The 14676-nt window shown below is 39.7% G+C and overlaps 5 protein-coding genes and 1 long non-coding RNA gene across 6 annotated transcripts; 5 read left to right on the top strand and 1 right to left on the bottom strand.

The window, feature by feature from the left end:
* Position 1: 1 nt before the first annotated feature.
* On the top strand, positions 2 to 1086 carry LOC116927366. Its single transcript, XR_004396621.2, has 2 exons — positions 2 to 683; positions 818 to 1086. It is a non-coding gene; the product is annotated as an uncharacterized LOC116927366 (long non-coding RNA).
* Positions 860 to 3288, bottom strand: LOC123466525 (arrestin domain-containing protein 17-like). The gene is made up of 7 exons (XM_045175821.1): positions 2603 to 3288; positions 2427 to 2546; positions 2152 to 2348; positions 1986 to 2081; positions 1731 to 1916; positions 1477 to 1653; positions 860 to 1413 (listed from the first exon to the last, which is right to left on the bottom strand). Exons 1-7 carry the CDS (start codon positions 2715 to 2717, stop codon positions 1288 to 1290), a joined length of 1017 nt encoding a protein of 338 aa, XP_045031756.1. The 5' UTR covers positions 2718 to 3288; the 3' UTR covers positions 860 to 1287.
* A 2077-nt stretch (positions 3289 to 5365) lies between these two features.
* LOC123474030 (vegetative cell wall protein gp1-like) lies at positions 5366 to 6047 on the top strand. Its single transcript, XM_045175823.1, has 2 exons — positions 5366 to 5726; positions 5802 to 6047. The coding sequence occupies exons 1-2, from the start codon at positions 5718 to 5720 to the stop codon at positions 6045 to 6047; spliced, it is 255 nt and encodes an 84-aa protein (XP_045031758.1). The 5' UTR covers positions 5366 to 5717.
* A 110-nt stretch (positions 6048 to 6157) lies between these two features.
* LOC123474029 (pupal cuticle protein Edg-78E-like) lies at positions 6158 to 6530 on the top strand. The gene has a single exon (XM_045175822.1). The coding sequence runs from the start codon at positions 6173 to 6175 to the stop codon at positions 6440 to 6442; it is 270 nt and encodes an 89-aa protein (XP_045031757.1). The 5' UTR covers positions 6158 to 6172; the 3' UTR covers positions 6443 to 6530.
* Positions 6531 to 11441: 4911 nt separating this feature from the next.
* On the top strand, positions 11442 to 12145 carry LOC123474027 (vitelline membrane protein 15a-3-like). The gene is made up of 2 exons (XM_045175813.1): positions 11442 to 11830; positions 11906 to 12145. The coding sequence occupies exons 1-2, from the start codon at positions 11822 to 11824 to the stop codon at positions 12143 to 12145; spliced, it is 249 nt and encodes an 82-aa protein (XP_045031748.1). The 5' UTR covers positions 11442 to 11821.
* A 110-nt stretch (positions 12146 to 12255) lies between these two features.
* On the top strand, positions 12256 to 12628 carry LOC123474026 (pupal cuticle protein Edg-78E-like). The gene has a single exon (XM_045175812.1). It carries the CDS (start codon positions 12271 to 12273, stop codon positions 12538 to 12540), a length of 270 nt encoding a protein of 89 aa, XP_045031747.1. The 5' UTR covers positions 12256 to 12270; the 3' UTR covers positions 12541 to 12628.
* The last annotated feature ends 2048 nt before the right edge of the window (positions 12629 to 14676 follow it).

Here is a 14676-nt window from a genome sequence, read left to right as displayed (position 1 = left end):
TATTCGCATTGGCAAGTCCAGACTTGTTCTGTTTGTGTGGACTCATTCTCTCCCCCCTCGTTTGTAGAGCCTGTTGGTAAAATGCTGGCTGAACAAGGAAGCTAGCAGTAAAACCACTTTTTCCATTTTTCGGGGTTGTTCCGATGCCATAGTCAAAATGTTAAAAAAAAAAAGAACAAAAGAATTTATGGCTATTTAACAGCTGGGTTGTATAGCACCGTATTTTTAAAAAGGGCCTTAGAGAAAGTACTCTTTTTTTGTTCGTTGCAGATTGCCACACAGTGCTCTTTGTTTATACTGCACAATATTTTAATTATTTTTGCGTACAGTTGTTTCTGGTAGACCGAGATTTATATTATTTTTTTCCCGGTGTTGTCCAAAATGACACATATTTTCAAAATTTCCCATTTTAAAGTTAATGAACCACCTAAATGGATTTCTGCCTGTTGTCTGCTGTAGGAGCGTTAAAATCTTTATTGAACTGAGCAAATTCATCGTGAGGGACATATTTTGCTAATCAAATTCAAGGAACGCATTTTCCCGAAACTTCTTCAGTTGTTAAAACCAATGGACAAGCTCCGATGGCTGGAAACGTTAAGGCTGGCTTCATTCATTGCGACAGCGAGAAGGATTGTCGAGAAGACTTTGTCACCGCTTACGAGACACAAAAGGTTCCTTTCCATGTAGGTTTCACCCTTTCTATGAATATTCGATCATGAAGATGAATGTCCTTTTACCCCTTATTTTATGGTTACCCTGTTCGCACATTTAAAGTTTAATCTGAATTTGATAAACAAAATGTTTCTGGAAATGATAGGACATTGTTCGCAGCTTAGTTCTCGCGAAAAAAGTATACATATTTATGAGGACGCAAGAAACGTGTATTTAAAGCTCAAATTCAAATATGGCCAGATCACAAAATAGGTAAGCCAGCATGTTAATAGGCTGATATAGTTTTATCAAAGATACAGATATAGTATGGGCTATTTTTATGAAGTTTTAGATGGCGATGGTTTTACTAGTAAGGGGATGGATCAATTCAGATCCAACAGGAACACAAATAGTTACATTCAGGAAAATAATAAATATTTCTTAACCAAAAACATTTTGACTGAAAATGCAAGCAATGTTTGAACCCAAACTACAAAAATTATTTTATTAAAACAAAATTAAATTAAAGCATAGAAAATTGATTTTCAATACTCTTTAATTTGATAGATATGAAACAAAGAGATTTTCGAGACCGGTAGAGATCAAAAGTTTCCTCATGGCGATTAAAGTGCTGTATCACTGGTAGGTTTCTGTAAGACTGAGTGATGGTTGGGCTCTTTCGCGTAAGGGCACATTCCCCACCACAATCTCAAGTGGCACCACTAACTTTGGTGCCAGTGCTTCAGAGTCGATAAGTCGGAACTGGAACGAATAAAGCTATGACTTACTCAACACGAGACTACAACGTTCTCAGACCCATTTTACCTCAATTTTGTAGGAGACGTCAATAATATCGCAAAAATGCAAATAGGATGGTGTCATTGTAGGGACGACGATTGGGAACACTTGAGGTGCTTCTTGGAACACTCTTCCGCGCCGTTTCTGTTCACACAAAACGCGTTCGTAGGTTTTGGATTTGTTGTGGGTATGAAAATCAACGCTCTTCAGGACACCAAAGGTTTTTAAATAAACTAAAATAATAATCACAATAATAATAACAAAATTAAAATAAAAGCTACCTCAATGAGAAAAACCGTTGCACCAAGCAATGTTGTCATGCTTTGGTTGTCTACATCTGCATGCAAGAGAATGGTTTCACCTGCGACATAGCCTGTACGGTCTAGATACAGTGTTACCGTTATAAGTCCAGATCGGCAGCAAAACCAACGAAAAACGGGCTTGCTTTTTATTGATTGTGTTGGTAGCTATCAATAAAATTTAAAAGATGGTGATTTTGAAAAATATGTTAACATATCATGTAGAAATAATTTTACTGCTGCTTTTGGGATTGTATTTAAGTCAACAATGGTTTTGACTGTAAAAGCGAGCACATATTCGTAATTTGGTTTCCATGACGGCTTCAAAACTCCCTAAAGAAAAATATTATTTTTTATGATATTTTTGAGACAATCCAAAATAATTTTTGAAAAATAAACTAACAGTGAATGGAATGTAGCAGGTTTCTCCATTTGCTTGACGTGAAGACCTCTTCAAAACTACTTTGATTGAGTATTTGACATGGCCATAGCCAAATTTTTCCAACATCTCAGTTTGAAATGAAGAGGGAATTTTTTTTGGAAGTACAAACGCAAATGGAAATTGGTGAACTCCACTGACAAGTTCAAATGTTTCTCTGCCTGCAAGTAAAACAATTAATGTATATAAGATAATAAAAATATTGAACATTGCTTGTCACTAAATATATAAATTGATACCTTCATTGGTAATTACAGGAATTTTCAGGTCTAGATAAGTTTCTTCAGCTGAATAGTAAGTCTCACTACTCAATTCATTGAAACAAAATTTTGCATAGCCTTGACATTCCAGGTATATTCCTACCAAAGTTAAAAGTATAACAACGAGTGAAATTTTAAAAGACATCAATAAAAACCTTTCAGTATTTTACTGCTGACATTTGAGATGTGAACTACTCCAGACACTTCCTCTCCAGGAAAATAAATTCCAACAGGATTGTCTAATTCTATAGTGAGACTTTCTATCCCCATAATGCAGCTTTGGAACCATAACTCAACTTCATTGCAAGCCAGTTTTTCACAAAGATTTTATTACACAAAAAACATATTTGTGAAAACTTGTATAACAACTACCAGTCAGCGTCCGTACCCTTTAATGGCAACAGCTGGTCGTAAGTTTTATAAATAAAAATAGAAAAGCGCCAGTTTCGGCTGCTGGATCAATAGTTTAAATACCTATGGCTGCTCCAATGACAGGAAATAATATAAAATATTTCTAAATTCTAAAATTCAGTAAATCAGTAATCTAATATCCCCGAAAACGCTAGTACAATAACATAACGTAGTGCACTCAAAATTGGGTACTAGCAGCTAGAGTTCATTGTTTGCGCAATTTCACTTAATTGTGAAAAAAAAAGAAAAGAAAAAAATGGTTGCGCTAAGCTCTTGAATGACATGCTAGTATCCTCCAGACCTGTCACGATGGACCGAATCGTATAGTACAGCTATTGATCTGATCTATCATGACATCAGCTGATAGCTCTTACCTCTCTATTCAGCCTTGCATTGGAATGGTGGGCCAATCCCATACCAACGCTTGACGTTTCGAGTTGTATTTGCTTACAGACTCTTGGTTACTAGCAATCCCAACATTGGGAGGGTGACATACCCAGTCATTTCAAGTGCCGCTACACATAAAAATGCACACAACTCTTATATACCGTGAATTTAGGCACCAAACTACGTTGATAACACAATCGGGCAATTTCCGACATAAATTAACTCCCATTTAAATTCTGAGAAACTATGACGTAATGTCTTAAATGAACATTATCGGGAAAACAGTGTTGAATATCATTTGACTTGACTATAAAACAAATAACTTAATTAAATGTTTAAAATTTCGAATTATTATCTAGCACTCACGATTTAGGGTGTGGCATCACGCATCAACACCGTTAATGACATGCAAGAATCCTCCATATCACCTTGCGGCCGATGTTGACACTAATGGGTTTATGCATTGGCTAAGAGTTATACGAAACGAGAGCGCAAATATTAATCGCCGAGTTCAATTTACAATTAGAGTACAATATTTAGATTTGTATTTACCCGTATAAGCATTAAGCAATGTCCCTTGTCATTCTATCATTCAATCAGTTACGTTATCGTTATTGTTCAATCATTAATTAGTTATTGCTGCGGAATGCTGTATGCGTAGTAATGAATAACTTATCTGATGCTAATTTCTGGTCGACGATGGATGAAAGAGTGACGCAAGGATTGGACAGTTTGAATGGCGTTGGATAATGACCACGTTGGCTGGTCACATTGGGAACAAACACTAAACTCTAAATAGAGGAAACTATAGGTGTCCACATCACTTATAAAGCGTGGATTAAATCTAAGGCATATACGACGTACACACCCACTCTTTTGTCGCGTGTTTTTAGACAGTCTCTGCTTCATATTAACACGTATTTTGTACCGATAGCACAAGAGGCGTCAGGGCATTAAGTACATGGATTTAAATAATTTATTCAGTCAGGATTTTCATAATTTAATAAATCTTATAGCCTTTGCCGTTGAAAGGGATGTGGACAGGGGCAACTGGGAGCTCGTATTCGTGGACGGGAGCGACGGGCAAGTGATCACCTTTTGGCTGGAAACCGGCTTCATCAGCGGCCCAGGTCAAAGTGAATTTCTGGCCTTCAGGGGAAACCCAGTAAGAGGATCCTTTGTTGGTGTTGCCTAGGACTTCACCGTACGATTCTTTGCCGTAAGAGTCGTAGGTGACTCCTTGCATCTTCTTCTGGACCTGAGACTCTTCACGGGTCGTGTAGTCAGACTGGGCATAGCTATGGATTGGAAGAATTATAATTTTTTGGTATGATTATTCTTAAATTAAGGAGTATTAAGAATGAAATTGACTTACCTCCATTGGCTGCTGCCATCGAGGTTGCGCTCGTCAGATTGGCTGGTGATTGTAATGTCAGCGTATTTGTTATCCTTGTTGTAGGCCGGTGCGGGGTAGGCTGGTGCGGGGTAGGCTGGTGCGGGGTAGGCTGGTGAGGGGTAGCTAGGAGTAGGGTACTTTGGTGCCGGGTAGCTTGGGGCAGGGTAGCTGGGAGCTTTGTATTCCGGCTTGTAGCTGGAAGGTGCAGCGGCAGCAACAGCCAAGAAAGCGGCAATGAAGAACTGTCGGAAAATGTCGTGTTAAATTTTTTTAAGTTTTTTTTTCTGCACAGTGTGTATACGGGATAAAATGTCTTACCAGCTTCATGTTGTACTAGGATAGTTTGATAGACAACTGATGGTTTTAGTCCTCCCATCCTGGACTTATATAGTCGAGTGAGTGGTAAACAACATTCAGTTGACCTATTTGTTTTGGCAGCTTGATTTCGCTCGAGCAAATTAGGTTTGGGCGTTGGATAAAATACCTTACTTTCGCTTTTTACGTTAGCCACAGTGCGTTCTTTTTTCTTTGGCTGAAGAAGGTTCCTTTTATCATTCTTGGTTTATAGATGTTGAATTAAAACTGATCAGTCTTGATCGGAATTGCAAATTATTTGCTTATCACGAATTTTTTTTGTGAACCGCGGCTGCAATACTGCCAAGATGCAAATAGTTTTGCTTTTGGGAAAGGCAATTTTTAGCTAAGCGTAGTCACATATTTCTATGAAATCAATACACATTGTACGTTAATTTTACTGAAATCAGGTAAACGAATGATAATTTAATCAATTATAAAATCATCAGTTGGTGGTGACAAGCAAAAATTCTGAAGGATAATTATCAGCATATTGCGTTCGGTTTCTACTTATCGAATACAATCACTGCATTGCAAGGACCATGACCTGCAATGCGAACCAAATAAGTTAACCACGACAAGGTGGTGATTGCCGCTTTCAAAACTAAAGTATATGGAAACAAAATGAAAATGGAAGACACACCCGATATTTCGTCGGCTATATAACGCCGTCCGAAGGTGATTGAAGACATCAGTTGTTCAACTCTTCAACCATTCTCAACATGAAACTAGTAAATATAATTTCTTTTGATTGGTTTAGTTTAATATTTCATCGCTTAATGAGAAGTTTCGATTTCTTTTCATAGTTTGTCATCGCCGCTGTTTTGGCTGTTGCTGCCGCTGCTCCTTCCAGCTACAAGCCGGAATACAAAGCTCCCAGCTACCCAGCGCCACCCGCACCGGCCTACCCCGCACCGGCCTACCCCGCACCGGCCTACCCCGCACCGGCCTACCCCGCACCGGCCTACAACAAGGATAACAAATACGCTGACATTACAATCACCAGCCAATCTGACGAGCGCAACCTCGATGGCAGCAGCCAATGGAGGTAAGTCAATTTCATTCTTAATACTCCTTAATTTAAGAATAATCATACCAAAAAATTATAATTCTTCCAATCCATAGCTATGCCCAGTCTGACTACACGACCCGTGAAGAGTCTCAGGTCCAGAAGAAGATGCAAGGAGTCACCTACGACTCTTACGGCAAAGAATCGTACGGTGAAGTCCTAGGCAACACCAACAAAGGATCCTCTTACTGGGTTTCCCCTGAAGGCCAGAAATTCACTTTGACCTGGACTGCTGACGAAGCTGGATTCCAGCCCAAAGGTGATCACTTGCCCGTCGCTCCCGTCCATGAATACGAGCTCCCAGTTGCTCCAGTCCACGAGTACGAACTCCCAGTCGCCCCTGCCCTCCCTTATTCGCGCACTGGACCCGGTTACTAAGTTAAGAACGTTTCCTTTGTAAAATTTGTATGGCATGAACCATGTAAGTGTAACTTATTTCTTCAAATAAACGCAAATTATGTTTTGATATCCCTATAAAGGGCAATGATCTGAGTAGTCTAAACAAGTTTTGCAGTATACGAATGGAACTTCGATACAAGTAGCAGAACGCCTTGACTAGCGCAGTTATTACCTTAGCTCCATCGCCTAGTTTCCTTACCAAAATAAGAGGATGAAGAGTGAACAGGTTTATCATTCCTCGAGTGACGTCCTCAAACTGGATTCGTTCGAGCTAAAATCCCAGCGACTATTCGAACTCGATTTACGAGAAAACAACGAACCTTTTATTAATCCATTAGGAGTTGAAAGATTCCTGTATGGTCAGTTCGATTTGCACCTGAATTATATTACGAGAATACAACAGCATTTACCAGACAGTGACATAATCCGTTCACGCAGGAATCGTTTCCACTGTATTCTGTCACTCATCGAAAACAAAGCGACGAGGACAGTACCGGTTTCACTGCATCAACCAACCTGCTAATCACTTTTACTCCCAATAAATTGGCAACGGGATGGGCCGAACAACAGGAATCAAAAGGTTCAATTCAACGTGCTACTCACGTGCCACCTAGTGTCAACTGAAGAGAACCTTCCCGGTCTTACGGCGGGACTGATACACGTTCCATTCACGATCCGTGATTAGACCATATACGATTTTTCTATTCTGGCGTTTTTCATAAGTATTTATTTTTCTGGCATAAAAATGATTCTATTCAATAGATAATAAAAGAAGTAATGAATAAAGTTCATTTGTTATTATTGTCAATTCAGTTTATTTTGTTTGCGAAATTTAACATTATACGTCAACTTGTGTCATAAAGAGCTGTAGATGGTTAGATCATCTATGGTACAGTATAAAAGACTTGATAAACCGATTCACGTTTGGTAACGGTGTTGGTTCGCTAGCATCGTTACTATGGGTGATATCATATGCGTTACTAATGAGTGCTTATCTAATGCTAATTGCAGGTCGACTATGGATGAAAGAGTGACGCAAGCGCAAGGGTCAGGACAGTTTGAATAACGATTGAATAACGATGGGACCACACTGGCTGGTTACATGGAAAGCAAAGGCTATAAACTCCAAATGGAGGAAATTAGGTGTCCACATGAATTATAAACGGTGGATTAATAGGACGACCAAACCCACTCTTTTTCATGTTCTCTGCATTTAACCTTCACAAATATTTTGTTATTATGTTTTATATAAATCAGGCAGAAATGTAAATAAATTCTTGTCGTGACCCTCCGACTGCTCGAAGTTGCGGTGATGCAGCTTTAAGAAGTCGGAATGAGCTGCTGCGAGTTCTTCTAAGTTAATGTCCGTTAGGGTATTAAATTTTGCTACTGATTGATCCAAACGCATGGAGGGGAAATAGGCAATAATTACCTAGCAGAGTTGTAGCTTCTCGGAATGGCCGAACCCAAAAATATAAAAAGAAACAAGCACCAGTGGCGATAGGGCGAAGGAAAAACAATCACTTGTGGCGATAAAGAAAAGTGGTGTCTAAAAATGCGTAAAAATGATGACCCCCTTCACTTGTAAAAATTGTATTCGATTAGTTCTCTCATATTTACGAAAATTATAATCAGTTCCATTAAGTTTTGATGTGTAAACCTGCACGATACTTCGCTAGCTTTACTAATTTTTCTTTTCTTTTTGGTGCGACATTTTCGAGAAAATGCATTTTTTAAAGTAGAGAATTCCCCCACACATCGGAACTGAGGGAGTGAGGGAAGGGGGATAAAATATCCATGATGGCCGCTTCCACTTTTCAGCTTCTACCTCCAAATCTATTCGCCGACATAAAGCAAATAGACACTTACACCGCACCCGAGCAGTTCAACTCTTCCATCTCTGTGATTTCGGTAGTTCCAGAGTGCACAGTCGAATATTGTGTGTTGTGCTTCTCGTTTTCAACAACAAGAATTGTGGATTTTTTCATTCTCGAGCTAAATTAAATGTGTGTAAATGATTGGCAACATGTAACTCTTGAATTTGTGAGAATGTCCTTCTTTTTGAACCGCCATTTAATCAGTACTACCTGTTTCATCTGAAACTTACAGGATGCCGTCGGCTCCAGATCATAATTATGAGGCATAGTAATTATCGTAGTGTTTTATATGACTATAAATTTACATACGCTGAAATTCAACATCCTTTATGACTTGATTTTGTTCGCCAGATCCCATACTACGCCAAATCATTTCACCTGCATTGCAGCAAGTGAAAAGCTAAACTTGATGCTTCGGCCAGTTTCGACATGAACGGGTTGGTAGCAACTAGCAAATTACCCTGACCTATTATTCAATCTTTATCGACCATATCACCAACAGCAGACTGGTTAAGACAAGAGTTTCACGATCCTGCTCGTTCCTGCGTTGGGTAAACTTGTTTTGCAAAAATGATCCACCACGGTCGTTTCCAATCGCCTATGACCCTGTCTGAGAGAACCTTGAAATCGAAATTCCCCGCATTGCTGGGAACAGGCCAATATCAAAGACTGCTATTAACCTGCCAACAGTTTCATTCTATACTGAACAGATAAGGCATGCATGTGCGTGAAAAAATATTCGGGTAAAGATTAAGTAACGATCATTGTTACACATTATTTATCCTTGAATTTTTATTCACGCACATGCAGGCTTTATTTAAATGAGCTATATCTAAGAATGAATAAAAAAGTGGGATCATCGGTCAAATTACCGGCCAGAGTCACCGGTAATCCGTGTTGACTCCTAGCTTCCTCCATTAAGGGGTACAGCGTTCGCTTTCAATCGAGCCAAGGTTATTCAGACTATATATGGATCCTTACACAGTCTTGAAGCCATTTTCGACCTGGAATTAGCGTCAGACAATCTCCAATGGTCCGACCACGTCCATCACCATACTAGGCCACCTTATACCATTCGCACATTTCTGCACCTATGGTATACTACAGTGTATGTTATATGATGAAACAAACAAAACAAAGATCATCTGCAGCTTACACAGTAAAAAAGTATCAGTTAAAGCCAGAAAGGCAACTATCACTATACCATTCGGTCTTTTCACCTTAACTAGGAAAAGTTTCCTGTTATCAAAATGCATACCAATTTCTGTACTGTCAAAGTTGCTTTCAATAAAGTTGTGTTACAAGGCACTCCTATTTAATTGTGTCTTGAGTGTGGTCCTACATTGCACAACTTCTCCATTTTTAATAGTAAAAGTTCACAGTTTATTTTGCTATGGATATCACCAGTTCTGTTTCTGATCAAAGGCAGGTCCTTCTCTGGTGTTAAGTTCAAGTGAATCTGTAGAAATAACAATTCAGGAATGGCATGCTGTCCCACAACCAAATTTTTACCTCAAAGAACTCAAGACATGATTTTGGTTTTGTCTTCATCATTCTTAATATTAACTTAAATTATTCATTATTCAATTCTTAAATTATTCATTATTCTTAATTAAATTCTTTTCGTTCAATCATTAATTAGTTATTGCTGCGGAATGCTGTATGCGTAGTAATGAATAACTTATCTGATGCTAATTTCTGGTCGACGATGGATGAAAGAGTGACGCAAGGATTGGACAGTTTGAATGGCGTTGGATTATGACCACGTTGGCTGGTCACATTGGGAACAAACACTAAACTCTAAATAGAGGAAACTATAGGTGTCCACATCACTTATAAAGCGTGGATTAAATCTAATGCATATTCGACGTACACACCCACTCTTTTGTCGCGTGTTTTTAGACAGTCTCTGCTTCATATTAACACGTATTTTGTACCGATAGCACAAGAGGCGTCAGGGCATTAAGTACATGGATTTAAATAATTTATTCAGTCAGGATTTTCATAATTTAATAAATCTTATAGCCTTTGCCGTTGAAAGGGATGTGGACAGGGGCAACTGGGAGCTCGTATTCGTGGACGGGAGCGACGGGCAAGTGATCACCTTTTGGCTGGAAACCGGCTTCATCAGCGGCCCAGGTCAAAGTGAATTTCTGGCCTTCAGGGGAAACCCAGTAAGAGGATCCTTTGTTGGTGTTGCCTAGGACTTCACCGTACGATTCTTTGCCGTAAGAGTCGTAGGTGACTCCTTGCATCTTCTTCTGGACCTGAGACTCTTCACGGGTCGTGTAGTCAGACTGGGCATAGCTATGGATTGGAAGAATTATAATTTTTTGGTATGATTATTCTTAAATTAAGGAGTATTAAGAATGAAATTGACTTACCTCCATTGGCTGCTGCCATCGAGGTTGCGCTCGTCAGATTGGCTGGTGATTGTAATGTCAGCGTATTTGTTATCCTTGTTGTAGGCCGGTGCGGGGTAGGCTGGTGCGGGGTAGGCTGGTGCGGGGTAGGCTGGTGAGGGGTAGCTAGGAGTAGGGTACTTTGGTGCCGGGTAGCTTGGGGCAGGGTAGCTGGGAGCTTTGTATTCCGGCTTGTAGCTGGAAGGTGCAGCGGCAGCAACAGCCAAGAAAGCGGCAATGAAGAACTGTCGGAAAATGTCGTGTTAAATTTTTTTAAGTTTTTTTTTCTGCACAGTGTGTATACGGGATAAAATGTCTTACCAGCTTCATGTTGTACTAGGATAGTTTGATAGACAACTGATGGTTTTAGTCCTCCCATCCTGGACTTATATAGTCGAGTGAGTGGTAAACAACATTCAGTTGACCTATTTGTTTTGGCAGCTTGATTTCGCTCGAGCAAATTAGGTTTGGGCGTTGGATAAAATACCTTACTTTCGCTTTTTACGTTAGCCACAGTGCGTTCTTTTTTCTTTGGCTGAAGAAGGTTCCTTTTATCATTCTTGGTTTATAGATGTTGAATTAAAACTGATCAGTCTTGATCGGAATTGCAAATTATTTGCTTATCACGAATTTTTTTTGTGAACCGCGGCTGCAATACTGCCAAGATGCAAATAGTTTTGCTTTTGGGAAAGGCAATTTTTAGCTAAGCGTAGTCACATATTTCTATGAAATCAATACACATTGTACGTTAATTTTACTGAAATCAGGTAAACGAATGATAATTTAATCAATTATAAAATCATCAGTTGGTGGTGACAAGCAAAAATTCTGAAGGATAATTATCAGCATATTGCGTTCGGTTTCTACTTATCGAATACAATCACTGCATTGCAAGGACCATGACCTGCAATGCGAACCAAATAAGTTAACCACGACAAGGTGGTGATTGCCGCTTTCAAAACTAAAGTATATGGAAACAAAATGAAAATGGAAGACACACCCGATATTTCGTCGGCTATATAACGCCGTCCGAAGGTGATTGAAGACATCAGTTGTTCAACTCTTCAACCATTCTCAACATGAAACTAGTAAATATAATTTCTTTTGATTGGTTTAGTTTAATATTTCATCGCTTAATGAGAAGTTTCGATTTCTTTTCATAGTTTGTCATCGCCGCTGTTTTGGCTGTTGCTGCCGCTGCTCCTTCCAGCTACAAGCCGGAATACAAAGCTCCCAGCTACCCAGCGCCACCCAGCGACCCCGCACCGGCCTACCCCGCACCGGCCTACCCCGCACCGGCCTACCCCGCACCGGCCTACAACAAGGATAACAAATACGCTGACATTACAATCACCAGCCAATCTGACGAGCGCAACCTCGATGGCAGCAGCCAATGGAGGTAAGTCAATTTCATTCTTAATACTCCTTAATTTAAGAATAATCATACCAAAAAATTATAATTCTTCCAATCCATAGCTATGCCCAGTCTGACTACACGACCCGTGAAGAGTCTCAGGTCCAGAAGAAGATGCAAGGAGTCACCTACGACTCTTACGGCAAAGAATCGTACGGTGAAGTCCTAGGCAACACCAACAAAGGATCCTCTTACTGGGTTTCCCCTGAAGGCCAGAAATTCACTTTGACCTGGACTGCTGACGAAGCTGGATTCCAGCCCAAAGGTGATCACTTGCCCGTCGCTCCCGTCCATGAATACGAGCTCCCAGTTGCTCCAGTCCACGAGTACGAACTCCCAGTCGCCCCTGCCCTCCCTTATTCGCGCACTGGACCCGGTTACTAAGTTAAGAACGTTTCCTTTGTAAAATTTGTATGGCATGAACCATGTAAGTGTAACTTATTTCTTCAAATAAACGCAAATTATGTTTTGATATCCCTATAAAGGGCAATGATCTGAGTAGTCTAAACAAGTTTTGCAGTATACGAATGGAACTTCGATACAAGTAGCAGAACGCCTTGACTAGCGCAGTTATTACCTTAGCTCCATCGCCTAGTTTCCTTACCAAAATAAGAGGATGAAGAGTGAACAGGTTTATCATTCCTCGAGTGACGTCCTCAAACTGGATTCGTTCGAGCTAAAATCCCAGCGACTATTCGAACTCGATTTACGAGAAAACAACGAACCTTTTATTAATCCATTAGGAGTTGAAAGATTCCTGTATGGTCAGTTCGATTTGCACCTGAATTATATTACGAGAATACAACAGCATTTACCAGACAGTGACATAATCCGTTCACGCAGGAATCGTTTCCACTGTATTCTGTCACTCATCGAAAACAAAGCGACGAGGACAGTACCGGTTTCACTGCATCAACCAACCTGCTAATCACTTTTACTCCCAATAAATTGGCAACGGGATGGGCCGAACAACAGGAATCAAAAGGTTCAATTCAACGTGCTACTCACGTGCCACCTAGTGTCAACTGAAGAGAACCTTCCCGGTCTTACGGCGGGACTGATACACGTTCCATTCACGATCCGTGATTAGACCATATACGATTTTTCTATTCTGGCGTTTTTCATAAGTATTTATTTTTCTGGCATAAAAATGATTCTATTCAATAGATAATAAAAGAAGTAATGAATAAAGTTCATTTGTTATTATTGTCAATTCAGTTTATTTTGTTTGCGAAATTTAACATTATACGTCAACTTGTGTCATAAAGAGCTGTAGATGGTTAGATCATCTATGGTACAGTATAAAAGACTTGATAAACCGATTCACGTTTGGTAACGGTGTTGGTTCGCTAGCATCGTTACTATGGGTGATATCATATGCGTTACTAATGAGTGCTTATCTAATGCTAATTGCAGGTCGACTATGGATGAAAGAGTGACGCAAGCGCAAGGGTCAGGACAGTTTGAATAACGATTGAATAACGATGGGACCACACTGGCTGGTTACATGGAAAGCAAAGGCTATAAACTCCAAATGGAGGAAATTAGGTGTCCACATGAATTATAAACGGTGGATTAATAGGACGACCAAACCCACTCTTTTTTCATGTTCTCTGCATTTAACCTTCACAAATATTTTGTTATTATGTTTTATATAAATCAGGCAGAAATGTAAATAAATTCTTGTCGTGACCCTCCGACTGCTCGAAGTTGCGGTGATGCAGCTTTAAGAAGTCGGAATGAGCTGCTGCGAGTTCTTCTAAGTTAATGTCCGTTAGGGTATTAAATTTTGCTACTGATTGATCCAAACGCATGGAGGGGAAATAGGCAATAATTACCTAGCAGAGTTGTAGCTTCTCGGAATGGCCGAACCCAAAAATATAAAAAAGAAACAAGCACCAGTGGCGATAGGGCGAAGGAAAAACAATCACTTGTGGCGATAAAGAAAAGTGGTGTCTAAAAATGCGTAAAAATGATGACCCCCTTCACTTGTAAAAATTGTATTCGATTAGTTCTCTCATATTTACGAAAATTATAATCAGTTCCATTAAGTTTTGATGTGTAAACCTGCACGATACTTCGCTAGCTTTACTAATTTTTCTTTTCTTTTTGGTGCGACATTTTCGAGAAAATGCATTTTTAAAGTAGAGAATTCCCCACACATCGGAACTGAGGGAGTGAGGGAAGGGGGATAAAATATCCATGATGGCCGCTTCCACTTTTCAGCTTCTACCTCCAAATCTATTCGCCGACATAAAGCAAATAGACACTTACACCGCACCCGAGCAGTTCAACTCTTCCATCTCTGTGATTTCGGTAGTTCCAGAGTGCACAGTCGAATATTGTGTGTTGTGCTTCTCGTTTTCAACAACAAGAATTGTGGATTTTTTCATTCTCGAGCTAAATTAAATGTGTGTAAATGATTGGCAACATGTAACTCTTGAATTTGTGAGAATGTCCTTCTTTTGAACCGCCATTTAATCAGTACTACCTGTTTCATCTGAAACTTACAGGATGCCG

Source organism: Daphnia magna, linkage group LG7 (genome assembly GCF_020631705.1).
Source record: "Daphnia magna isolate NIES linkage group LG7, ASM2063170v1.1, whole genome shotgun sequence".
Lineage (NCBI taxonomy): Eukaryota > Metazoa > Arthropoda > Branchiopoda > Diplostraca > Daphniidae > Daphnia > Daphnia magna.
Note: the sequence above shows the minus strand (reverse complement) of the source record. Positions and strands in the feature narration are given on the sequence as shown.

Excerpts from the sequence above, each read along its gene's own strand:
- LOC123474029 (XM_045175822.1), top strand. The coding sequence starts at position 6,173 with ATGCAAGGAGTCACCTACGACTCTTACGGCAAAGAATCGTACGGTGAA.
- LOC123466525 (XM_045175821.1), bottom strand. The coding sequence starts at position 2,717 with ATGGGGATAGAAAGTCTCACTATAGAATTAGACAATCCTGTTGGAATT. Across the intron at positions 2,082-2,151 it reads CCTGCTACATTCCATTCACT|GGAGTTTTGAAGCCGTCATG; the intron begins GTTAGTTTATTT and ends ATTTTTCTTTAG. Across the intron at positions 1,917-1,985 it reads ATACAATCCCAAAAGCAGCA|CTACCAACACAATCAATAAA; the intron begins GTAAAATTATTT and ends TTTTATTGATAG.
- LOC123474026 (XM_045175812.1), top strand. The coding sequence starts at position 12,271 with ATGCAAGGAGTCACCTACGACTCTTACGGCAAAGAATCGTACGGTGAA.